Source organism: Arabidopsis lyrata, assembly GCF_000004255.2.
Source record: "Arabidopsis lyrata subsp. lyrata unplaced genomic scaffold ARALYscaffold_1, whole genome shotgun sequence".
NCBI lineage: Eukaryota > Viridiplantae > Streptophyta > Magnoliopsida > Brassicales > Brassicaceae > Arabidopsis > Arabidopsis lyrata.
In genome coordinates, this window is record NW_003302555.1 from 9,238,631 (window position 1) to 9,263,106 (window position 24,476).

At 34.8% G+C, this 24,476-nt stretch overlaps 5 protein-coding genes across 6 annotated transcripts; 1 reads left to right on the top strand and 4 right to left on the bottom strand.

The window, feature by feature from the left end:
* Positions 1 to 345: 345 nt before the first annotated feature.
* LOC9326506 (carboxyvinyl-carboxyphosphonate phosphorylmutase, chloroplastic) lies at positions 346 to 2,292 on the bottom strand. The gene is made up of 7 exons (XM_021013725.1): positions 1,942 to 2,292; positions 1,796 to 1,869; positions 1,544 to 1,626; positions 1,347 to 1,371; positions 1,218 to 1,237; positions 993 to 1,148; positions 346 to 888 (listed from the first exon to the last, which is right to left on the bottom strand). The coding sequence occupies exons 1-7, from the start codon at positions 2,226 to 2,228 to the stop codon at positions 523 to 525; spliced, it is 1,011 nt and encodes a 336-aa protein (XP_020869384.1). The 5' UTR covers positions 2,229 to 2,292; the 3' UTR covers positions 346 to 522.
* A 5,558-nt stretch (positions 2,293 to 7,850) lies between these two features.
* LOC9329224 (scarecrow-like protein 1) lies at positions 7,851 to 10,580 on the top strand. Of its 2 annotated transcripts, none has more exons than XM_021011852.1 (2): positions 7,851 to 8,084; positions 8,562 to 10,580. In XM_021011852.1, exon 2 carries the CDS (start codon positions 8,580 to 8,582, stop codon positions 10,359 to 10,361), a length of 1,782 nt encoding a protein of 593 aa, XP_020867511.1. In that variant the 5' UTR covers positions 7,851 to 8,084; positions 8,562 to 8,579; the 3' UTR covers positions 10,362 to 10,580. The 2 variants fall into 2 exon arrangements, with proteins under 2 accessions (XP_020867511.1, XP_020867512.1); XM_021011853.1 differs by having other exon boundaries at positions 8,568 to 10,580.
* An 87-nt stretch (positions 10,581 to 10,667) lies between these two features.
* LOC9326507 (bidirectional sugar transporter SWEET1) lies at positions 10,668 to 12,218 on the bottom strand. The gene is made up of 6 exons (XM_002893117.2): positions 12,049 to 12,218; positions 11,905 to 11,941; positions 11,696 to 11,791; positions 11,322 to 11,601; positions 11,107 to 11,226; positions 10,668 to 11,018 (listed from the first exon to the last, which is right to left on the bottom strand). Exons 1-6 carry the CDS (start codon positions 12,080 to 12,082, stop codon positions 10,842 to 10,844), a joined length of 744 nt encoding a protein of 247 aa, XP_002893163.1. The 5' UTR covers positions 12,083 to 12,218; the 3' UTR covers positions 10,668 to 10,841.
* A 2,845-nt stretch (positions 12,219 to 15,063) lies between these two features.
* On the bottom strand, positions 15,064 to 17,117 carry LOC9329225 (chaperone protein ClpC1, chloroplastic). The gene is made up of 6 exons (XM_002893118.2): positions 16,898 to 17,117; positions 16,083 to 16,510; positions 15,893 to 16,008; positions 15,689 to 15,769; positions 15,478 to 15,570; positions 15,064 to 15,397 (listed from the first exon to the last, which is right to left on the bottom strand). Exons 1-6 carry the CDS (start codon positions 16,912 to 16,914, stop codon positions 15,293 to 15,295), a joined length of 840 nt encoding a protein of 279 aa, XP_002893164.1. The 5' UTR covers positions 16,915 to 17,117; the 3' UTR covers positions 15,064 to 15,292.
* Positions 17,118 to 18,999: 1,882 nt separating this feature from the next.
* LOC9329226 (probable glucuronoxylan glucuronosyltransferase F8H) lies at positions 19,000 to 21,633 on the bottom strand. The gene is made up of 8 exons (XM_002893119.2): positions 21,147 to 21,633; positions 20,846 to 20,992; positions 20,673 to 20,737; positions 20,506 to 20,575; positions 20,004 to 20,222; positions 19,729 to 19,872; positions 19,499 to 19,634; positions 19,000 to 19,398 (listed from the first exon to the last, which is right to left on the bottom strand). Exons 1-8 carry the CDS (start codon positions 21,522 to 21,524, stop codon positions 19,169 to 19,171), a joined length of 1,389 nt encoding a protein of 462 aa, XP_002893165.1. The 5' UTR covers positions 21,525 to 21,633; the 3' UTR covers positions 19,000 to 19,168.
* Between the last annotated feature and the right edge of the window lie 2,843 nt (positions 21,634 to 24,476).

Below are 24,476 nucleotides of genomic sequence, written 5' to 3' on the forward strand. Positions count from 1 at the left end.
CCGGATCTCAGGACCCTTGACCTCTGTGGTACTTCACATAGTTAAAGCTTACGTGATGTTAAGATATAGGTTGTTGTTATAGATGGGCTCAGTAAATCATTTACCTTGAGATTCCTTAAAAGAGTTTCAGACACAATTCTCCGGGAAACAAAGGAAACAAACTCTGTTCTTGTGTGTTTAATGGCTCTGATGTGACATAAGTCGATGATGGAAATCTGTTCAGCATGAATGGGATGCCGAGACGCAAGTTCTTGGATCACTGCAAGGGAATTAGAACGGTTTGTTTGTACAGTGTTGGATTTGGAAGACAAGGCTTGGCTGGTATTTCAAGAGATGCTCAAAACATTGCTAGAGACATGGCTTCTCTGGTTTGTCGGAGAAGCATGAACAATCTTTATTGAAAATGCTAACCCAAAACACAATCTTATTGATATGATATGATACAAACAGCTTCATTTCTAAATGAGAAAAAGATAACATTGTCCAAGAGCTTCCATTGTGGCCAGAGTTGTCAGAATCTCATCACTTTGTTGTCCCAAGCGCGTTTCTGAGGTTAGAGTACTTAGTTTCAAGCTCATACCATGAATCCAAGTCCAACAAACTGTTAAACTCCTCGAAAGTAATCATCTTTTCTAAGTGATCTTTGGTGGTTCCCTTGTCCTTGAGAATCTTGAGTACATCCACAAGAGCTCGGGTCGATGCATAAAGCGAGGTAAGTGGGTGTGCGATCAAATGAAAGCCCATTTCTTTAAGCTCGTCAGGAGTATGCAATGGCGTACGTCCACCTTCAAGCATGTTACACAATCTGTAGCCTTTTGTGCGCCTTCCGATTTCCTTAAGCTCATCATCGTCCCTCGGTGCCTCAACAAAGGAAGCATCAGCTCCTGCCTGCACATTTTTCCAATCTCTCTTTATTAACCACCAATATTCTGGCTTCTTAAAAGTTAAATCTTTTAGTGTTGTTAACACAACATGATTTAGTAGTACACAACCTCCATGTAAAGATTAGCACGGTCAATGGCGTCTGAAAGTCCTGTTTTTGCGGATAGTGCACGAGCATCAGTCCTAGCGATTAGAAAAAAGTCAGCATCTCCAATAGCGTCTCTTGCCGATGCTATTTTAGCAGCGTGCTCCTCCGCAGGTATGACCTGTTTCCAAATTAGAAGCCATCAGTTTATAGATTTTGGGAGCAAACGATGAGGGAATGAAAACAATACCTCTTTGCCACGCATATGTCCTACACAAAAGACAAATATAAAGAGCAAAAGAGTTAAAACCATTATTGGAAACTTAGACAAAAGCTTATAGCTTTGAAGAGAATGAAACAAGAAGATAACGTCTCTTACCACACCTCTTTGGCCAAGCCTGGTCCTGCAGGAAACCCGAAATTATATTAGTACAAGTCAAGATGAAGAAACTGTCTTGTAGTTACTCAAATGAACACAACTAAGATAGCACAAGAGAGAGAGAGAGTAACATAAGACTATGAGTCAATTGAATCTAACACATATGAAAATACATAAAACATAACTGAGTAGTTTACCTCAAGGAAGCAACCAGCCGCACCTGCTGCGATTAAGTCCTTGACAGTTCTTTGAACATTGAGAGCATTTCCTCCACCAGTATCTGAACATTATTAATGTCAAAGAATAAATCTTTTAACAGAACAGAACAACTTGTGATATTCTTCAAATCTCTTGAATTGCAAGCAAACAAAGATAAAGTAATCAACTATGATTAAAGTCAATTAGTGCAGCAAGAGAAGAGTGTTTGAGAATTGAGATTGTGGACTTGCCTGCATCGGCAATGATTGGAATCGTTGGAGCAGCAGCACACACTGATCTCGCCGTTGCTGCCATCTCCGGCGGTCTAAAACGACAGAACAAAACGAATAAAACGACAGAAGAAAAAGAGGAAATGAGAAAAAAGCAACAGGCGTACGTTATCAAACCGAAATCGGGTTTTCCCAAAGTTACGGCGGAGAGAGCGTAACCGGATATTAATGCGGCGGAGAATCCGGTCTGCTGCACAATAGCCGCCGATAATGCGTCGTAGACTCCGGGAATAAGCACAGCGCCCTGCTCTTCGATCAGACGGTGAACACGTGACTGCATTCTCACCGTCGGATAAACCGATCTGACAGCGCGAGGGTTTTGCCCGATTCTAGCTGAAATTGTTGGGTTTGAGCTATAGAGTGAAGTGGATTTGGCCGCCATTAACATCGACATTCTCGAAGCTCACAAGATATTATTACCAAACTGTTGGAGAGTGAAGTAAAGAGATCAGTATGTATAAATAAGAAGAAGAGAAAGTTTCTTTAATTCAATGATATCCACGTGTCATATGAATGTGTTGATATGAAAGACTAATAAAGAAAAGCATTGTTGCAGGGAGATCCTTTGGTTAGGTACGCACGTTTATATATGCATTCACCAATTATACTTCCCTAATTTATTTTGTAATTCAACGTCATTATACTTTAAAAGAGTTTGGTAAGTATGTTTGTAAATTAATAAAGGTACCTTAATTAGATGTGTAGCCTTGTTACCGAAGTTGATGTAACTCTTCTTGTATAAGTTAATTAAGAACAAAAAAAGATTAAACTAAATTATGGTCCATTTCAAAATACAATATCATTATATTCAGAAATTTTGCATTTATTTAGTCTTCATCAACTTTATTTTGTAATGTGAATTTTATGTTGAACACTAATTTTTTTTTTTTGAAACTTACAGCATCTCCAACGTATTTTTTTTTTAAATTTAAAATATAGTATCTCCATTTTAGAGTTAAAAATAAAAAATCTCCAAATTATAATGTAAATTAAAAATTGAAGTCTCCAAATATAGAGAAAAAAATAGAGATCTTTATTTTGGAATTGGAAATAGAGATGAATTGGAGTAAATTTTACTTCAAACTCTATTTTGGAGATAAATATGGATACGATATTAAATCCACCATTTCTCAATAAAATTTACGTTAAAAGCGTTTGATTCAAATGATGCTTTTTTAAGAGAAATTGTTAAAAATACCCCTTTTTCAATACCCCTTTTCAAAAATGCCCCCTTTGAGAGTCCATTTTTAAGTTTGCCCTCTTTTAATTTTTAATGACCATTTTACCCTTATTTGAAACAAAACTAGGTCCACAAAATACAAAATATTTTTTGGCTGGAAAAGTGATCCCGCAATTTTCCCGCCAAAACACTTGTAAAAACCTTTAAAAAACCTTGTAAAATTTTCCCGTAAAAATTTTTCCCGCCAAAAAATTTTCCCGCCAAAAATTTTTTTGCGGGAAAAGTGATTCCGCAATTTTTTTTGCGAAATTTTTTTGGCGGGAAAATTTTTGGCGGGAAAAATTTACAAGGTATTTTAAAGGTTTTTTACAAGGTATTTACAAGTGTTTTGTAAGGTTTTACAATGTATTTTAAAAGGTTTTACAAGGTACTTTTAAGGTTTTATAAGATATTTATAACTTGTAAAACCTTATAAAAAACTTGTAAAACCTTATAACTTGTAAAAACCTTATAAAAAAGCTTGTAAAATCTTATAATATCTTATAAATATCTTGTAAATACGTTGTAAAACCTTTTAAAATACATTGTAAAACCTTATAAATACCTTGTAAAAAACCTTTAAAACACCTTGTAAATTTTTGGCGGGAAAAATTTTCCCGCCAAAAATTTAACGCCAAAAAAATTGCGGAATTACTTTTCCCGCAAAAAAATTTTTTTGGCGGGAAAACTTTTTGGCGGGAAAAAATTTTACAAGGTATTTTAAAGGTTTTACAAATTTTTACAAGTGTTTTGGCGGGAAAAATTGGGAGATCACTTTTCCCGCCAAAAAATATTTTGTATTTTGTGGACCTAATTTTGTTATATTTCCTTATATATTTATAATATCTTTTATTAAAAGAAGGGTAATTTAGTCATTTTGTACATAAAAGGGGTATTTTTAAAAATGGACATCCAAAAGGGGCATTTTTGAAAAGGGGTATTGAAAAAAGGGCATTTTTGTGAGTCTCCCATTTTTTAAATGTGTTATGGTATATATTCGAACGTTCATTTAAATTAAGTTACATATATTACACATTACTTTTTTTGTGTTTTGTTATGCAAATCACGATCATTAATAATATATTTAAAATTAATATTGTTCTTAAATAAAAATTTTGAAATTGTTAATCAATTTAGAATGGATGATTTTTTAAAATATTTACCCTGACTATACTCATTACATATTGATATTTGACAATAGTGATTATATATTGCAAATTGGTTTTGTAACAGGATAAGCTCAATATGTGATCCTTCTATATCATACGGACTAAAAACTCACGGGATATTCTTGAACTTTTATGGATTCTTCCTCCTCTACCATCCAACTTTTATTTGGAAAGGTTTGAACAGTATCTTATCAAATTATTAGCTCAGCGTGAGTAATTTATTATGATATATCGTGTATCTTTATCTCTTTGATAGTTTATTTTTAGACATTTAACTAGTTATCAAATGTTGTACTTACTTACAGAGGGTAAAGGAAGATTGTTCGCATTCTTCAAAAACGAAGGATGGACAAATTCTTTAAAGGTCAAAGTGCCTTTTGGTGGATGTTATTGCACTTCAGTAGGTCGTATGTTTATCATTTCCATGGACTGACACTCTCTGGCTTGGAAAAGGTAATTTAATCTTACTTCCATGCCATATTTAAGTTTACGTTAGAGATGTTTTGTTGCAAACTAACTATATCTATTTATTTGACAGAGATATGAACTGATTAGTTATACGTATCAATACCTCAAATAACTGTGAGATACAAAGACACAACGATGGGTCAGGTGAAATTTTGGAACTTTAAGAAAAGAGAATATGATATTGAATCATGGTGTAACTCGATCTACAAAGAAGAACAAATACCACCATGTTTTAAAGAAGCATGAAGTAGTCCTTCTGAACTACATGATTCTTTGTTTTTTTTTTTCTTCTCAAAACAAATTCATTATAAATTTCTAAGTGTTTAGATACCATACAAATATGCACAATCCTGAATACATCGTGAATATGTCATCCTTAAAGATATGGTACTTTCTCATATATCACAAACTTAATTGTCAACTTTTTACACAATGTAGAAGTTAAATAATAATTTTGAAAAATTACTATAGCACACATAAACAATTGCATCAATCAAATAGTATAATCGAATGATAATGTGACAAAGTTTTTCAAAGGACTGCTGATTAATGCTAGTATTACTTTTGAACATAAATTGCTCAAACAATTAATGACTTGCAAGACCAAACACAATAATATTTACATGTTATTTTTTTTTATTTTTTTTTGACATCTCACATGTCCTTTGTACAATATACACACTTATGATCTTGGCATCTTGTATAATGTTCGATAGATTTGTTAATTTGTTTTTAATTTAAAATGTTGTTAAATATCTTGTTTAAACGTTCGCCATGCAATATTTTTGCAATATCTTTATCAAAATATTACTTCTAAATCTATGATGATTCTTTTGTTCTTGATATATTTTGTTATTTTGCTAGCTTATGTTGTTAATGTATCTTGTTTTAAGTTGATTTAGTTGATGAATTCATGATAATGTAAAATCTTAAATGCAGTTTATTTTTCTTACAAAACATATAGAATTATTTGTTTTTACATATTACATCATTTGGTTTGTACTCGAATTAATTGCATATCTCTTATGGAATGTGCAGTTCATCGAAATGATATTTATAAAAAAAACAAGTAAACAAGTACTACAGTAGTACAATAAATCAGATCAAAGAAGAAATCTATGTAGACAACACGTGGATTTCAATCTTTTTTTTTTTAATTAAGTTATCTAATGGACTAGTGAAATAGAGATTTTGTCCCTAATAAGATTTTGTATCCAAAAATATTAATATTAATAATAAAATAATAAAATAATTAGAGCAAAATCATGGACATGCTGTCAGAGACTAGTAAATAATATGGATCCAAAACATAATTCCATGGAGCAGCCGGATTTGCATGCGTTTAGAACCAAACATATATCCCACTGGCCACTTCCTAGTGATAATCTTTTCTTAATTCATAAATCATGGAGAAGTAAACATAGTTAACATATGTACCATCCGTATGACTTAAGCATATATATATATATATATGATCAGCTGTTTGACTCGTAAATTTTCACAGTTTATGAGGTTAGAGAGAATTGCATTTGTGCCCAAAAAAAAAAAATGTAATCTCAGAAAAACGTAATTAGATTTTTAACAAGCTTTCTAATAATCTTAAATTCCAAAGCAAGCTTTTGTTCTGCAAGATATTATTCTATTCACACTTTAATACTTCGTCAAAAGAACAAAAGAAACAACAGCCAATAACTAGCTACTAACATCATTTGTTTAAAGAAACTTCCATTTGAATTCCAATATGGTAACACCACTACCACCAACGTACGTCCGCCACTGGATGTAATCTTTTCCGTTGGAAATTAAGTTCTGTATAATGGTTATATATATAATATTGTTAAAATGAAAATTAAGGTTTTTGGTTGTAAAAAAATGAAAATAGAAGTTACGTAGTGGATAAGATTGAGAGAGAAGTCAGTCCTATGTGGGTATTGCGAGGATAAGGTTGATAAAGACTCTGCGTCAAATGTTTAGTATCCTCATTCTTCACCATATTAATATTTTAAAGAAATACTACAAAATTTTCTTAAAATAAATAAACAAATTGGGATTAGATTCTTTACACATTGGTTAATGATCATTACTTATGCGGTAAACAATCATTATATGTCCCACTAAACTTAGGAAACCTGTATTTATAAATAATCGCTCAATAGTGTGTAAGTCACCAAATTAAGCTATTGCTAAATAAACAAAAGAAAAAGGACATCGTAAATAACAAATATTAAAATATCTTAGCACACATAACAAAGATATGCAATTGGGATCAGTGTTCAACGTAAATTTCTGTTGTGGGTTCGTAGTTGAATAAGAAATATAATCAAACTAATTAAACCGAACTTAGTAAACAAATGAAATGATGTGAAGAAAAAAAAGTCGGTTTTTATGAATCATAATTTGATTAGTATAAAAAAGTCGGTTTTCTCCTTCAAGTTTTTGTTTTGGATTAGTAAAATTAAACAAAACAACAGTAATTAAGATAAGTGAGATAAGATAATACAACAGTAAATTTCTGGTAAAACATAAAGTACTTTCTCAATTAATTTTTTCTTTGATAAATAGTACTTTCTCAAGTTGACAAAAGTACCTTTGAATTTTCATAAAAATCAACACGTTAAGCTGCACTAACAGCATGATATAGTGAATAATTATTTAATCCAAATGTTAGTGGGAACTGTCGTAGGCACCTTCGTCACCCCACGATAGCTTCCGTCATATTTTCCAGGCATATCCAACGGTTTGTGTTTTTCCTCTTATTACTAAAAATCAACATCATAAAATCAAATACTATTTCTTTGCACCAACAAAAAAAAAAGGACTTGAAATATTACCCAAAAATTAAAACCGAGTGACAATTTAATTGGTCAACAGAAATTGATCAAAACCAAATCGGACACGGAACTGCTAATTATATCTTTTCCAAGTGAGATATTTAATTTTTTTTCATTTATTAATCACTAATTTCAGTTACCTTCAAAGAATTTATAGTCTCGTAAGAATTTACCAAAAAAATTAGATTTTGGTCTTCTTCAGAAAACAATAAAAATTCTCTTCCATATTAATTTTTTTTTGTTGAAACTTGTGTTTTTTATTTCAAGTAAAAACCTAACACCACACGAGTCTAAAAGTATGAATCTTTAAAGAGTAAACACATCTTTAAACAAAGGCCACAAGGACACAGAACAAAGCCAGAAAAATCAGAAACCAAAGCCAAAGCGTTTTTATCATTTCTGTCTTCTTCTGTGTAAACAGTAAGACCCAAAAGGTCAAACCTTTAGGCTTTGTTTCTTCCTTTAGGCTTTTCCGAAGTTTATATCAGATTTCTTCTTGTCAATTTCTTCATTTGGGCACCCTCCATAATCCAAGACCGACCCTTTTCCTCTAATCTCTCCTGGTATTTGACTTCATCAACCAATTTTTGTTTCCTGGTCTTTTAATCTTTAGAATCTCACCAACTTGTTTGATTATGTGGTTTTGTTTTGCTCTAAACCTTTTGCAAGCTGTTTAAACCAGTCAGTTTGCTATTAAGATATAGATCTTAGTGCTCTGATTGTTCTGAATTACGAAATTCCTTGGTTAGTTTTGGTCTTGAGAGATTTGCATAGATTTGGTAGGTACTAAAGGAAGAATTTTTACATGGATTTGGTGGGATTTTAGATGATAGTCTGCTTTGGAGAATCAGCTCCGAGATTTGGATCATAAAGCTCCATAATTGGTTTATCTATGATGAATTAATAAAAAAGGCTCTATCTTTAGGAATGATCTCTTGGTTTGTTTTTTTCATGAATGAACAAGCTTTTGTTAGAAACAGTGGCTTGAGGTTTTTCTGTGTGTGACATATTTAAGATTCTGACATTTGGGAACATTCTAGTTGCAGGCTTGCAGCTGAATGGTGGAACAAACTGTGGTTAGAGAACATATCAAAGCGAGAGTCATGTCGTTAGTGAGGTCTGCAGAGCCATCCTCGTATAGGAACCCGAAGCTTTACTCGTTGAATGAGAATGGTAACAACAATGGTGTCACTTCTGCTCAAATCTTTGACCAAGACAGGTCCAAGAACCCTTGTCTGACTGATGATTCTTACCCAAGCCAAAGTTATGAGAAGTACTTTCTCGATTCGCCAACTGATGAGTTTGTTCAACATCCTATTGGCTCCGGTGCTTCGGTTAGCTCATTTGGCTCTTTAGACTCATTTCCTTATCAGTCAAGACCGGTTCTTGGATGTTCCATGGAATTTCAGTTACCGTTTGATTCAACCTCTACTTCATCTACGAGGCTTTTGGGAGATTACCAAGCAGTTTCTTACAGTCCGAGCATGGATGTGGTGGAGGAGTTTGATGATGAGCAAATGAGGTCAAAGATTGAAGAGCTTGAAAGAGCGCTTCTCGGCGATGAAGATGATAAAATGATTGGAATAGATAATCTGATGGAGATTGACAGCGAATGGTCGTACCAAAACGAAAGCGAACAACATCAGGACTCACCCAAAGAATCATCATCTGCAGATTCCAACTCTCATGTAAGTAGCAAAGAAGTGGTGTCGAAAGCCACTCCAAAGCAAATCTTGATATCTTGTGCTCGTGCGCTATCCGAAGGGAAATCAGAAGAAGCTTTGTCAATGGTAAATGAGCTGAGACAGATTGTTTCAATCCAAGGAGATCCTTCTCAGAGAATCGCAGCTTACATGGTGGAAGGTCTAGCTGCAAGAATGGCTGCTTCCGGAAAATTCATATACAGAGCATTGAAATGCAAAGAACCTCCTTCAGATGAGAGACTCGCAGCTATGCAAGTCCTGTTTGAAGTCTGCCCTTGTTTCAAATTCGGGTTTCTAGCAGCTAACGGTGCAATAATTGAAGCAATAAAAGGTGAAGAGGAAGTTCACATAATCGATTTCGATATAAACCAAGGTAACCAATACATGACACTGATACGAAGTGTAGCTGAGTTACCTGGTAAACGTCCTCGCCTGAGGTTAACCGGAATCGATGACCCTGAATCAGTCCAACGCTCCATCGGAGGGTTAAGAATCATCGGTTTAAGACTCGAGCAACTCGCAGAGGATAATGGAGTATCCTTCAAATTCAAAGCAGTGCCTTCAAAGACTTCGATTGTCTCTCCATCAACACTCGGTTGCAAACCTGGAGAAACCTTAATTGTGAACTTTGCATTCCAGCTTCACCACATGCCTGACGAGAGTGTCACAACAGTAAACCAGCGGGACGAGCTACTCCACATGGTCAAAAGCTTAAACCCAAAGCTCGTCACAGTCGTTGAACAAGACGTGAACACAAACACTTCCCCATTCTTCCCCAGATTTGTAGAGGCTTACGAGTACTACTCAGCGGTTTTCGAATCTCTAGACATGACACTTCCGAGAGAAAGCCAAGAGAGGATGAATGTAGAAAGACAGTGTCTTGCTAGAGACATAGTCAACATTGTTGCTTGCGAAGGAGAAGAACGGATAGAGAGATACGAGGCTGCCGGAAAATGGAGAGCGAGGATGATGATGGCTGGATTCAATCCAAAACCAATGAGCGCTAGAGTAACCAACAATATACAGAACCTCATAAAGCAACAATATTGCAATAAGTACAAGCTTAAAGAAGAAATGGGTGAGCTCCATTTTTGCTGGGAAGAGAAAAGCTTAATCGTTGCTTCAGCTTGGAGGTAAGATAAGTGACAGAGCATAGTCCTTATGTTTCATAAAAACACTGTTATGTTTTTACTGTAATCTTGGGTTATTGTGTAACTGCTTAAATCATCTCCATGTATTATTATTACCAGAGGTCAGGGGTGATCACAGGTACTAAAGCTAATCTAACACTTTCTTGAACAAATTTTCTTTCTTTTTTTCTCTATTATATAAAAATAATTAGAGTTTTGGTTCTAAGCCTATTTGTCCATAAGTGTGAATGAAAGTGTTTACATGTTCATATTTCAGTGATTCAAATGGTTAAATTATTCGAATGAGAAAAACTCACAAAAGGCATCATGTCTTCTTCAATCAATCACACTAGTTATCATTAGGAAATCAGGAAATCTTACAACATTTTTCAGCATCATTTTTTTTACATTCCAACAAAACGAAAAGAAAAACTCTAATTAAGAAGAGTTAATACGAAATCACTTAACCAAATCATCTTCAAAAGCTTCAAACTTGAAGGTCTTGCTTCCCATTAACCACATGTTGCTTCTTCTCATCACCTTTCATCTCCACCGACTTCTCATCTTTCTCAGCATCCGCAGATTTCTCGCCTTTGTTTCCACAGTAGATGAAGTATAGTATCAATTGCAGTGTCCCTAATGCACATCCAAACCCATTTGGTATCTTCACAAAAACAAAAACCCAAAATTTAGAAACCAAGTTTTGATTTTTACCAGAGAAAACAACAAAAGAAGGAGAAATTGTAACTTACTGCAACAAAAGGGTCACGACCGATAAGACCATAGACGAACCACGAAGTACCACAGAGGAAGACAAAGAGAGACAAAAAGAATGGCATAAACTCTACACTCTTCGTCTTTATGACCAATCTCTGTTATTAAATCAATCAACCAAACACATAATTAACAAAATGAATCCAAAGAAAATAGTAGAACTTTAAAAAGATCCAATCTTGAGTTTGCTTACCATGATGGAGAGTGGAGAAGCGTACATGATGATGGAGAAAACAGTAGCTGCGAGACCACAGAAGAGTTTTCTACCATTTCCATGGAGAGCAAAGAGAGAGACAAGAGCTACTGTTGCGAATACGGCCAAAACGCAAGAGAAGATACCAAAGATCTTAACTTTCTCCTTCTTTGGTGCGTAGAAAAGGAAGATCAACACGTAGACTGTTTCGATTACTGCTCCTGTTCCATTGATTGTGCTCACAAGTGTGTTGTCTTTTGACACAAAGGGAAGTCCATACCTGAAAAAACAGAGAAACCCAGAAACAGAGGAAGTGAGAAACAGAGCTACGTACTCTAATGGAAGATTAAAAACGTAAAAAGAGTGATTTTTACCAAGCAGAGAGGAGACAGTTGAGGAGAGTCATTGGGTAAGGGATACCAGAGAACTGTTCGGTGGATTTGTTCTTGATGATTCTCTTGAATGTTATCCTAAATTTCATTCACCAGCAAAGAGGAATCTAGAGTTTTTTTCAGAGCAGAACAACAAGAAATCGAAAGAATCATAAATCGGTTCACGAGAGAAGAGAGGGATTGATACGTACGAAGGAGCCAAGAACAGAAACAGAGCAGTTGCATTTCCTGTAAAAGTAGAAAACGACAAAAAGCGATTAGCACTCTCAGTGATTGCTCATGGAAGAAGACGAAGAAGATAGAAAGAGGGAGAGGTTTGGGAAGTTGGTTGCTACCGAAAACGCCGAAGATGGTGTGAGCGATGTTCATCTTTTGATCTCAAAGGTGACTAAAGATTCTTCTTTTTTTCTTGTTCGTAAGCTAAGAGAGAAAATGAGAGAAAGTGAGAGAAAATGAGAGAAAGTGTTTTGTATCGGCAAAGCGTATTCTTCAGGTATATATCGAGAATCGGCGTGCACCGCGAAACACCAATAATTACAAAATTAAAAAAGTATACTAAATTATTGAAATAATGGTATTAATTAAAAAAAAAATTACATTGTTCTATTATATTTGTAGTGTATATCAATAAAATTTGAAAAATAAAATGATTAAGAACTATTATTGTTCAGAGAAAAACTAACAAATAATTTCTTAGTTTTTTTTATTGCATTCTTTTTTTAAAAAAATGAAAAACGTCCCATGATTTTGAATCTATATAGTAATATACAGATTTTTTCTTATTACCAAATTTATTTTTGGAAAACGAAATTTTAGTTTACTTGTTTTTCGTCCTTTGAGAAGTGAACCCGACCCTTTGGATCGACGTTCTTTCAGTTAGAGAGCCATTGTGACCATTTTTGTGTTTTTCTTTTGTAGATTGTTATAGAGTTATGGTTAAATACTTAAAATGAAAAAAAAGAGCACCTAAAAAAAAATAATAATAATAATACTTAAAATGAAAAAAACACCTAAAAAAGAGCACTTTCTTTTCTTTTTTTGTTTGATACTAAAAGTAGCTCTGAAGAAGGCAGAGTGTTCTGGGCGTGACGTTGATATGTGACTCGAGGCCCGAGCCTGTATTTTCTGCGGTGCAGTAGCTAGTGGTTCATCTTTTCCATGATATATATGAAACTTAGTTTTTTTTTTTTTTCCCTTTATACCTTTAATAGAGATTCTGGATAAAATTCGATAATTAACTTTGAAAGTTTCTTCTAGTTACATCAGCGAAACCAAACCTAACAAACTCTCAAGTATTTTTTTTTTTATTTAAGGGCAACAATAAGTTTCCATAAATTTCAGTTATTCTATACCGTTGAACCACAGCCGCAGGATGCTCTTTAGTATAGTGACTGATCTTGCTAGAATGTTTTCTAGTCACCACGAGTACATAGCTTATTCTATTCGACCCAAACCATCCGTTGATAATAGTTAATGTAAACCGAAGTCAAAACCAACAAAAATTCCATTCGGTTATGATTGTGAGGCTAAGGTTAATGGATCAACGTCGGCAGTTGAATTGATTATGGAAGATGACCAAATTGGTGGGTTTTTTTATAGGACAAAATAATGAAATTGGCTGTTCTCGCGTACGTGTTCATTAGACCTTTATAATACGTATAGTTCAAGAAAACAATTTAGCTATGTATGCAATATATAGCCGCCCACTGAAACTATATTTTGCTTTCTCATATATCAAATGACAGATTTTTTACCCATGTTCTTTCTTTTGTCGTTGGCTACATCAAGATTTTTTGAGATTCTGATATTACCTAGAACAAAGAGAAGTGATCTAATTAATTACTACATGCATGAAGGCAAAACCAAAATGTAGCACATTATACTAGACTTGTTGATGATTCAGTTTGCAACATGCATAAACGTATGCATGCTCTCTCATCATTTGTGAGTTGAAAACACCATTTAAATTATTCATCCACAATATTGGACACAGTTTTACGTTTAAATCCGAATACAAAATGCATAAGCTTGAAATCTTTGGATGTGGATGAACGAATGCATTATATTGTAAGCTTTCACAAAGTAGGCACAAATTATCTGATAATTAATTTAATAAATTTTCACCAAAAATAGAGAAAATCGAGAATTGAGGTTTGGTTTGAGAAGTAGGCACAAATTATCTTCAGTCTCTCAATGATTGAAAGCAAAAAGACGGAAAAAAAATATTAAAAGAAGGAAAAAAAAAAAGAAGAGTGAAATGATGATGACATAAGGATACGATTGGTATCAGCAAGCACCACATGGCATGGCACGTAAGAACTCTCACGAGTCACGTAGCTCTTTCATTTTCCAGACATATTCGACCTTCCTTGTCCTCTCTTTAAAATTTGTTTCTTTGGAATAAATTGGACCACCTTTGTGTACTTTTTGGTTAGAACGATCGTTATTAATATCGAAAAAAAATCAGAATGAATGGAACTAGCGGAATAAAGAAAAACTTTTTTTTTCGTTTTAAAAAGTTTTTGGTGTATTCATTCATTTTTGATTTTATTTTGTAGTGATCACTCATCAATATTTAAACTTCATTTGAATAAGAGTTTGCCAAATGGAGGTGGCCTAACGATATAAACTTTAGAGACGATAAAAAAAAAAAAGCTCTAGAGACGATCAATAAATATACACTATCTCTCTATTATCTTAAAGATAAGCTCTAGAGACGATCAATAAATATACACTATCTCTCTATTTCGATCATCATATTCTTGATGTAACAATTCAACAGATATACTGTATTTTCTTAATCGAAGTTCAAAGAGTTTTCTTGATACGTTCGAATCAAACGATAACGAGATATATATAAGAAGGGTACTTACATTCATCGATTGGGGACACATTTTTATGAAGAGATTGATTATAACTTCTCAGAATTAAATATTTACTTGCCCTCAAAGGTAGGGGAATTTAAATATTAGCTTTCCCTCAAAGGTAGGGCTCTCTTCTCGACCTTTCTAACTTTCTATGCTTAACTGCATTTCTTTGAAAACTTTGCACGTTGTAATGTAATAGTAATAATGTCTTTGCACTCCTCTTACCTACTTTTGGCTTCTAGCTTCTTATGATCTTTTTGTATTGATGGACTTATAGTAACCACCAAATTGTATCAGTCTTAGCATCACCAATCAATCATCACAGAGTTGCAAGTTCGTCCACGAAACTTTGGAATCATTCACCTAAGTTTTAAACTTATTAACGATTTTGGTATATGCCCGATTTCCAAAGATTGCAGAAAACAAACGATTCAGATCATACAAGATGGTTTCCATGAGCATTTTCACAATCGAATCGATTAATTATAAGCAAAAGAATTGTATTAGGAAGATGTCACATCGTTTATGTTCCTTAGCCATGCACACCGGACTTAATCATATTACATGATCCCAAAGCGGACTGGCCACAACATAAAACCTTAAAAAGAAAAGAAAAACTGGCTATTGAAATTAACTTAACAAGAGAAATGTGCACTTATGAAGATGAAAGATGCGCTACATCACGTTTATTCATCCCACATCTATTTGCCAGTCAACAGCTCCACATTCTGCTCCACATTATCTGCTTTTCCTTTTTGGCCTGAAGATGATATATCTCCATGCGTAGAGCCTTTATCTCACCAAGAAGCGAACCAGCCTGTTGAAAACCTCAATAATATTGCTTACGTTCAGGCAGTAAGAGTAGGCCAATTGTTATAAAGCCAAAGCTATCATCACCTTTTCAAAATCTGGGCTTTCACACATAAGTTTGTACCTCTCTTGAATTTTCAGGTTGATTTTCTTTTCACGCTCTCTTACTTCCTCATCAATCTAATAACAACCAAATTACCTAGTCTTCAGTGTTTTTTTCAATAAACTCAAAAGAAGAAATATATGTAAGAATAGGTTAACAGATTAAGGGAAGCATTTATTCATTAATGTGATGAACCTGAGCATCATCTACAACATTTGGTTCACAACTTCTCTCCAATACTGTCTCATTGTTGTTTTCCGCCATCATGCGTATAACCTAATTTGACACAAAGACATGTATTAAGTACTATTTGCTAAAGAGCCTAGTCTGTTTATTAAGCAAACTAACTAATTCTTTCTCGACTGGAATCTATTTATAATGCAACTGTTTTTTTTTTACCTCTGTCCGCATGTTGCTAGCGTTTGCACCGCAATTGGCCAGAGACTGAGCAGCTAAACATCTTTCATCGCTAAGCATACCAAGCAGAAGATGTCCACATCCAATATAGTCATGCCCTATCAACCGAACATTAGAAAGTCACATATCAAGATTCTAAATTTTGACATATATAAAATAGAGAAGTACTTACCAAGTTTCCGAGCTTCTTCATATGATAACTCCAGAATGTGCTTAGCACGGGGTCCAAATGGGATATTTATTGCCCTGGTTTCCATCTTTTCAACCTCAATAGGCTCATTAAATCCTCGTTGCCCAACTATTTTTATAGCCTCCACACGCGCATCTTTAGCATTGATTCCTATGGATTCAAGAACCTTTGCAGCAATGTTTTCGGGGCCAAGTAGTAGACCCACAAGTATGTGATCAGTCGCTACATATACGTGGCCAAACCTGCGGGTATCCTCTTCGGCCAGCATTATAGCTTTCATTGCTTCCTCGGTAAACCGCTCAAACAACATCCTTAGGAAAAGTCTTGAGGGATTTCTTAATAGCAGCAGCTCTTTGCGCCGAGATTCATGTAAAGCCACGGCCTTCCTAGCTGCGATTCGCGAGGAAAGGCTGCAGTTGATAAGGGTAGACAGTAGATCATAAGACCACAATATCTATATCTCTATATCTATAGGGCTAAAAACAAAACAAAAAAAATCATAACACTCTTGTAGATATAAGTTGATCCAAAGTTAATGATTTATTTTTGAAATACAAGAATAACTTTCACAACATGTCAATTCACAAACACAGCTAGCAACACAAAGGAACAGTCTCTTTTAGTTTTTACCAATCGAAGCCGAAAACAACCTAATTCTCATGGCGCCCACCTAATTTGCGAAACCCTAAATACACAAAGAATCCATTCGTCCTTTTTTCCCCCAAATCATTTTCACTATGCTCAAGCCACAATTATATTGAAGCAGAAAATTAAGGTACAAAATCCATAGAGCTTACTCTAAAAGTATGTCCATAGCGTGACCGAGACTCTTTTTTGTCGGCCGTCAGAGTCTTGTAGAAGAAGCAAAGAGTGGAAGATGTTAGGTTTTAGTTAAGAGTTACAAGGAACATGCCTATTAATATAAAGGGTACTCACTAGCCGAACCTAATTTGGCTTTAGGGTTTTTCACTTGTTTTTGTCAATGAGCCATTTGCCCATTTTATTAACTAATCTTCTGTGTAAAAGTTGGTTTAAACTTGAATGAGATTGAATTATATGTTTCAGGATTTATAGATTTTTTTTTTTTTGGTCTATGAAACTCGATTGCAACAAACTACTCATTATATTCCTAATTAATTTGTGAGTGAAAGCCTTTAAAATTGTTATCCACAATATTTGATAGCACAGTTTTACGTTAAATCAGAATCTAAAATGTATCATTAGATGTAGATCAAAAAATGGATTATTATTATGCTTTCACAAACTAGTATATATTATTTGATTAAAAAATTAAATAAGATAATATAACTTTGTAGCACTAACACATCCATAGTTGTGGAAGCCTCCTTGGTCCATTGGTTGACCAAAGGTTAATTAATGTTTATACACCAAGAGGTCTGGGGTTCGAGTCCCAGATATTACGATTTATTAATAAATTTGCAGATTAAAGGAGGCAATTGTGCATGAGATCTCCAGCGAAGTACAATTATAGCCGTTCGCCAGGATTCTACGCAGAGAGAGAAGTGTCGTCAGGTCGTGGATCATTGAAGGTGTCCGTCAAGAGCATGGAGAAGGAAGTGTCGTCTGTCGTGGATCTAATATGGGTCGAAAGGAATTGTCCGTTGTAGAATCGTCTATGTAACAGTTCTTATAATTTGCAATAAATAATAAATCTAGATGTCAAAAAAAAAAAACACATCCATAGTTAAACTTCATTTTAGAGTTTTGGGCAGTTAAGAGTTAAATGCAACAGAACTTCTAGACCTTAAAGATAAAAGTGTAGTGACGATCATTAAATATACACACTCTCTCTGTTCCGATCTTCATATTCTTGATGTATATTTGAATCGAAGCTCAAAGAGTTTTTTTTTATACGATCGAATCAAACGATAAACAAAGAAGGCACTTACACTCATCGATAGGGGACACATTTTTATGAAGAGGTTGATTATAAATTCTTAGAATTAAATATTAGCTTGCCCTCATAGGTAGGGCTCTCTTCTCGACCTATTACTATAATTAACTGCATTTCTTTGAATACAATTTGCACCTTCGAGTGTAATAGTAATAATGTCTTTGCACTCTTCTTACCTACTTTTGGCTTCTTATGATCCCCGTCTGTATTGAGGGACTTATAGTAACCACCAAACTTGTAAGCCTTATCATCTCCAATCACCACAGAGTTACAAGTTCGTCCTCCAAACTTTGGAATCAAGTTCATAAACTTTTTAATGCTTTCGGTATTTCCTGATTTCTAAAGATCGCAGAAAACAAACGATTAAACTCATACAAGAAGATTTCCATGGGATTTTTTACAATCGAATCGATTGTTCAAAAGCAGAATAATTGTGTTAGGAAGATGTCAAATCTTTGATGTTCCATAGCCACATCGTTGTTAGTTACTTTAAATAGAAAGTTCCTGGTATTTACTGTGGTGAGCTGTGTATACACGGAGGCTTGTTTTTTGGATTAACATCACTGACATTCCAAGAAAACAGATTTTGGACTCATTCTGATTTCCGTGTGGAACTCTGTTTCGTGGGATTATATTATTGGTTCCTTGTCGGTAGATTACTGAAACAAAACTTTGTCCTTACATAGACAACAATCTCTTTCATCTATCTGGATCCTTCTATTCAGCCAAATCAAATGTCGAAACAAAACTCAGTGTCCTTTGATCCATCTAGATCAATCTGCAGGTAAAAATTACATGTAGCAATCACTGTGCTTGACCAATATGCGGATATGACTCTGATCTCTAAAACCATAGATTGTAAGTTGTAACATATTACTCTCCCTCCTTGTCGTGGCCAGTTTAGTATCTGCATAATCTTAGATCATTCCTCTGAGAGATGCTTTGTTTATGGTACTATAAACCGTAAACATCGAAGAGAAGAGCTATCAATTTTGTTGGTTAGTCATTTTTCTATCGAATTTGACTCAAACAAATTTCACTGAAGAGATTCTTGTGGTATGTACAAAAAATCAAGTTCACAAAAAAACTGTACTCAACTTTATCATTCATTTTTTCGTAAAAACAAGATATTCTAGTGGAATGTTGAAACCGGTCAAGGTAGAGGCATAGGAGGTCTCCAGCTACTGAACTGGACCAGTTCTCTATTCACAAAACTGCCATTGTGCAACCAAAACGTCTCGGTCGATTGCTGGAAATGTCTCACTTTGCGTTGAAGCTCCCATAGAATCCCTTTAACCGCACTGCAAGGTGCAGAATCTGGACCGTACACAAACAAACATCTAATTTCCCGACCTCGGGCTATCATTCCTTCTATGTCTTTATCTGAAAGTCATGCCGGGGAAAAGTTCTTCAATCTCAAGAATCTGAGCAAATCCATTGATATTGGCAAAGAAAAAGCGGTTCTGAAGTAACTAAATGTTACCTGATATTGAAGCTAAGTAATCAAGAAACTCAGCGCCTATTCGAGTTGATGGCCATTTGATGGATACTTGGGCATAGTCGATAACATTCTGGAAAGGCAGCTCGGCGTGGTCAGATAAAAGAACCGGGACACATTCCTGAACAAGCAAAATCACAATATTACACAACGTAAGGTAAGTAATAAAGCAAGTGAAATCGAAAGTTGGGGTAAAGAGAAAATAGAGATCAGACCACAAAGAATGATTCATAAAAACGAAGTGTCCATGATGATTCCCCACGAGGAGCGAGGCAGAACTTGGCGTTCCTCAGATGTTCAAAATATGTTGTCCTTCCAAACTTTTCAGTTCCGCTAAACTTCAAGTCTGGACATTCTAGCTGATCACAAAACCACTCATGAGAAGCAAGCAAGGAAAATAAAACATCGCCATGTAATAGCTTAAGCAGATCGTCGATGGATTACGAAAAAAGTGTATGAGTAGTCTTTGAAGAAATAATGTGAGACTAACCTTGTCTGGATATTGCTTTGATAGGTCAATCAATTTAAGTCGACCAGCCTTCCCTTGGGCACGACCTAAATAATTTGCTAAATACTTCCTCTTTGACAAAGGCAAAGGCTGAACATCAGGTTGTCCATTTTTAGTCATAGCATCATCGACATTTCCTGGTATGATTATATCTTTCCATGTATTAAAGGCAGTTGTGTCTTTCTTGTCAGTCCGGTCAGCCTGCATCCACAATCATTGAGGCATTCATGTTTCTGTAAAACAAACTCTAAGAACCTAGCTCAATGATTCCATCAGTAGGAACATAGACTATTTAGTTTACTCGAAACCACCCCTAAAAATGTCCAATGAAAATTCTGAAAGTCAGAAGAGACAGATATGGACCAAAGAACTTTCACATTGGCCCCTTTACTACCGAATATACATCAAGATAGAAGAAACTCCTCAGCAGCAAGCAAGCAAGCTAAGTAACTCGGGAGTGAGGATAATAGAGCAAGCTAAGTACCTCGGGAGTGAGGATAATAGAGCGGTTGATAAATGTTGACCAGGATCTAAACAAGTGAGCTCCAGCACCACTACAATAGTATAACAAAGAAAAGTAATGTCAAAGTAAGTATAAAAACGATACAGTTCCCCCAAAACAACTTTATATATTGATTAAGTGCCACATACCTCGGAAAAACAAATATATGATCACGACCACCGGATCTTCGGAAATACGGCATTTGACTCAAAACCTAGTGAATCAGAGAACAAAGTGAACCATACATATCATTGTAATTCAAAACAAAAAAAAAAACATCAGCATCAACAATTTGAATCCGCTGAGTGATGAATTCGTTAACCTTGACATAGGTTTGATTGATCTCCTTGTCATTAAGACCTCCCAACATTCTCACACATTTAACATAAGCTGGCACAAAGAACAAATCCGCTTCATCTTTCTTAATCGTCCTAAATTTGGACTCCAAAAGCAACTTGTGAATTTTAACCTATCATCATCATCATCATCATATTCATAAGCAATACAAAATCATAAGAATCATACAGATACGATCAATCACCTAACAAATCCACACTTAACTACATTGCTAATTCCAGAAATTCCCAGATTGAATCGTGAAATTCGAAAGGAAGATGAATCACCTGAGATCCCCATTGACCTTTCAAGCATGCGGTGGTCTTAACACTACCATCCCTACCGTACAACAGCTCTTTAAGACCGTCGATCTCATTCTCATCATAAACGTAGATCTTCAGCGAAAGGTGAGACCCATACCCTCGCTCCGGCCACCGTAGAATACCGTTATAAGTCGTGATTCCGTAAGAAGAAGAAGTACGGCGGAGATCAATCACCGGAGAAACGGAATTGGATTCTGAGAACCACTGATCGAAAAGCCTAGTGACGAAGAAGGTAGAGACGACGAGAAAAAGAGCTCCAATCTGGTGCGTGCGAGTGCAGGGAGTAGCGTAGTGACTATACGCACCAAAGTTTCTAGGCTTATTACTAGTTAAGCTCGCCATTTCTATCTCTCTCAGTGTTTTCTTCGTTTTGCTTCTTTAAATGTTTTTAAGGCATTTTTTCCGTTTAGATCTTGCAAAGATGACGACATCATAACGTTTGGTGTTAGTAAAACGGCATCGTTTTTCTAGAAAGAAAATTTTTTATGGAGAGGCCCATTATGGGTTTAGAAGAAGAATTCGTGTCCGGCCCAATTTACATATGAAATGACTATTCTTTTGACTGGTGAATGTCATATAATAAATATATCAACTAATTAATGAATAGCATATAATAAATATATCAAGTCATTCAACTTCCTCTAGCTAGTAACCAATTTTAATTTCACCAAAAAAAAAAAATACGAACATAGCGGTCATGTATTAATTAAATTTTCCAAATGAATAGTCATTAATAAAACTCAATAAACGTAGTATATACTAGTATAAATTAGTCAAACATGTTATAAACCATATGGATGGACTCCATAACCGGCCCATGGCCCATTAGGGTTTTACCTTATTCTCTGTATCATGCTATTATCCTTGTATATATATCCCTTATTCTATTAATGAAAAACACAGTTCACAACACGTTATCAGCACGATAGTCTCTCACCCTAAAAATTAAAAATCCCGAAACCCTAAATCTCTCTCACAAAAAAACCAAAACCAAAACCCTAGCCGTCTCTGCAAACAAAATTCTAAACTCTATCGAGATAAGTTTTCTGTTCATATTTGTTTCTGCACGAATTTTGCATGGATTATCTGTTATCAATCATGTCTGTATTTCTGCACGAATTTTGCACAGATGATCTGTTATCTATTCTGTCTGTAGTTTTGCACGAATTTTGCACGGATTATATGTTATCAATTTTGTCTGTATTTCTGCACGAATTTTGCACAGATTATCTGTTGTCAATTCTGTCTGTAGTTTTGCACGAATTTTGCACGGATTATATGTTATCAATTTTGTCTGTATTTCTGCACGAATTTTGCACAGATTATCTGTTGTCAATTCTGTCTGTAGATTTGCACAAATTTTGCACGGATTATTTATTATCAATCCTGTCTATATTTTTGTACGATTTATGCACGGATTATATGTTATTGATTCTGAACTGTTTTATGCAGTATATTACATAAACCCTATTTTTTTTATTTTTTTTACTAATGTAATAGCCATGTTTCCATGAGCAAAATTTTGAGTTTCTCAGGAATCAGGATTATATATATTGAGATTTTGTAGGAAGTCCCAATATTTCCAATCTCCGTATCAGATCTCGGGTCTCTGTTTCACTTCTCCAATTAAGATAAGTGCTATTTATTTATTATGCTTTATATACATGATCCAATTAAAGTTTGATAAAATAAAATTGGATGAAAATTGGCACATGTGATTTGATTTATGATTTTTGTTTGGAGAATTAATTGAGAAGTTAGTGAATGGAAAGATGTTTAATGGCATGATAGATTGAATGTTTTAATATAAACCCTAGGTTAAACCGAAAGTAAACCGAAACCCTAAATCCTAGGTTAAACCGGTTTAATAAACCCTAAGTCACGGTTTAGGATCAAGTTTCCCATATAAGGAAAGTTTCCAGAAATAGAAAGTTTCCATAAATAGAAAATCTCCATAAATAGAAAGTTCCATATAAGGAAAGTTTCCAGAAATAGAAAGTTTCGTAAAATAGCAAGTTTCCCAAAATAAAAGGTTCCCTAAAATAGCAAGTTTCCCAAAATGGAAAGTTACCAAAATAGGAAACCCCTTCATAAGGAAATATTCCAAAACCCTAAAGTACACGTTTGTTTAGGATTTCTTTCTAGATGAGAAATAGAAAGTTTCCATATAAGAAAAGTTTCCATAAATAGAAAGTTCCACACATAAAACCGAAACCCTTGAAAAAACCCTAGTACTATAAATCGCGGATGCTAAAACCCTAAAACTTAACCGCGAAATCCTAATATCCTAATCTAGTATGATCCGATTGTTTGGTTGTTGCATACTAAATCAATCTTCTAGGGTTGATTTCATCCATATATATATAACATGATTGTTTAGAAAACACTTGCTGAAGACAAGCATGGCTCGGTCTTAAATACCGCATGACTTGGTCTAACCGATTACATGAGTTCTCATTTAACTCTATATATTATAGATATCAGAAATCAACTATTATGAATACACGGCACTCAATGCCTCTGGTGACAATTATTTAAAATAGGCTTTGGACACTGAGATTGTCCTAAAGGAAAAAGGGCTTGGTGAATCTATTATGGAAGGAAACAATATCACCAGAAGAGAAAGATATAAGGCGATTACTGACATACGCCATCACCTCAATGAGAGTCTCAAAATCAGTACCTCACTATTAAGAATCATCTGGACCTCAGGACAGAGTTGAAAACAAAAAAAAAAATAAAAATAAAAAAATTCAATATAACCACCAAAGAACGGTGCTATTACCCAAAAGCCCGATTCGATCGGAAGAATCTCAGATTCCAGGAATTCAAATCCATGAATGAGTATAACTCAGCACTATTTAAAATAGTGTCAATACTGAGATTCCGTGGTGAGGAAGTTACTGAGAATGACTTGCTAGAGAAAGACTTGCTAGAGAAAGCATTCTCGACCTTTCACACAAACAATATATTGCCTCAGCAACAATATCGTGAAAAAGGTTTTTACCACATATGCAAGTCTAAACTCTTGTTTTTGGGGAGGACTCCTCTGTAGAGAGTGCTAAGGAGTGAGGCTTTGGAGAAACCTTGATGAGAACATTGATTCTGATATGATACTTGCTGAGCAAAACAATGAGTTACAAATAGTGAAATGAGACCTCCTGGTCCTACCCCATTATCAGAAGCCCGTTGGGCTGAAGAGCCTAAAGAGCCTAAAGAGACTAAAGAGTCTAACCACGTCCAAAGAGATAAGTATCATGGCCACAGTCATGGTAAATGGAATGAACGTGGTAG

What these genes read in the sequence shown, in the direction of transcription:
- LOC9329224 (XM_021011852.1), top strand. Translation starts at nt 8,580, where the DNA reads ATGGTGGAACAAACTGTGGTTAGAGAACATATCAAAGCGAGAGTCATG.
- LOC9329226 (XM_002893119.2), bottom strand. Translation starts at nt 21,524, where the DNA reads ATGGCGAGCTTAACTAGTAATAAGCCTAGAAACTTTGGTGCGTATAGT. An exon ending in CATATATTTGTTTTTCCGAG is followed by an intron (nt 20,576 to 20,672) that starts GTATGTGGCACT and finishes ATACTATTGTAG; the next exon opens with TGGTGCTGGAGCTCACTTGT. An exon ending in TTTATGAATCATTCTTTGTG is followed by an intron (nt 19,635 to 19,728) that starts GTCTGATCTCTA and finishes TTGCTTGTTCAG; the next exon opens with GAATGTGTCCCGGTTCTTTT.
- LOC9326507 (XM_002893117.2), bottom strand. Translation starts at nt 12,082, where the DNA reads ATGAACATCGCTCACACCATCTTCGGCGTTTTCG. An exon ending in TTTCTGTTCTTGGCTCCTTC is followed by an intron (nt 11,792 to 11,904) that starts GTACGTATCAAT and finishes AATGAAATTTAG; the next exon opens with GATAACATTCAAGAGAATCA. An exon ending in GTCGTGACCCTTTTGTTGCA is followed by an intron (nt 11,019 to 11,106) that starts GTAAGTTACAAT and finishes GTTTTTGTGAAG; the next exon opens with ATACCAAATGGGTTTGGATG.
- LOC9329225 (XM_002893118.2), bottom strand. An exon ending in TGAAGAAGCTCGGAAACTTG is followed by an intron (nt 16,009 to 16,082) that starts GTAAGTACTTCT and finishes TTCGGTTGATAG; the next exon opens with GGCATGACTATATTGGATGT. An exon ending in CTAGCAACATGCGGACAGAG is followed by an intron (nt 15,770 to 15,892) that starts GTAAAAAAAAAA and finishes GTGTCAAATTAG; the next exon opens with GTTATACGCATGATGGCGGA.
- LOC9326506 (XM_021013725.1), bottom strand. Translation starts at nt 2,228, where the DNA reads ATGTCGATGTTAATGGCGGCCAAATCCACTTCACTCTATAGCTCAAAC. An exon ending in GGCTTGGCCAAAGAGGTGTG is followed by an intron (nt 1,238 to 1,346) that starts GTAAGAGACGTT and finishes TCTTTTGTGTAG; the next exon opens with GACATATGCGTGGCAAAGAG. An exon ending in GACATATGCGTGGCAAAGAG is followed by an intron (nt 1,149 to 1,217) that starts GTATTGTTTTCA and finishes ATTTGGAAACAG; the next exon opens with GTCATACCTGCGGAGGAGCA.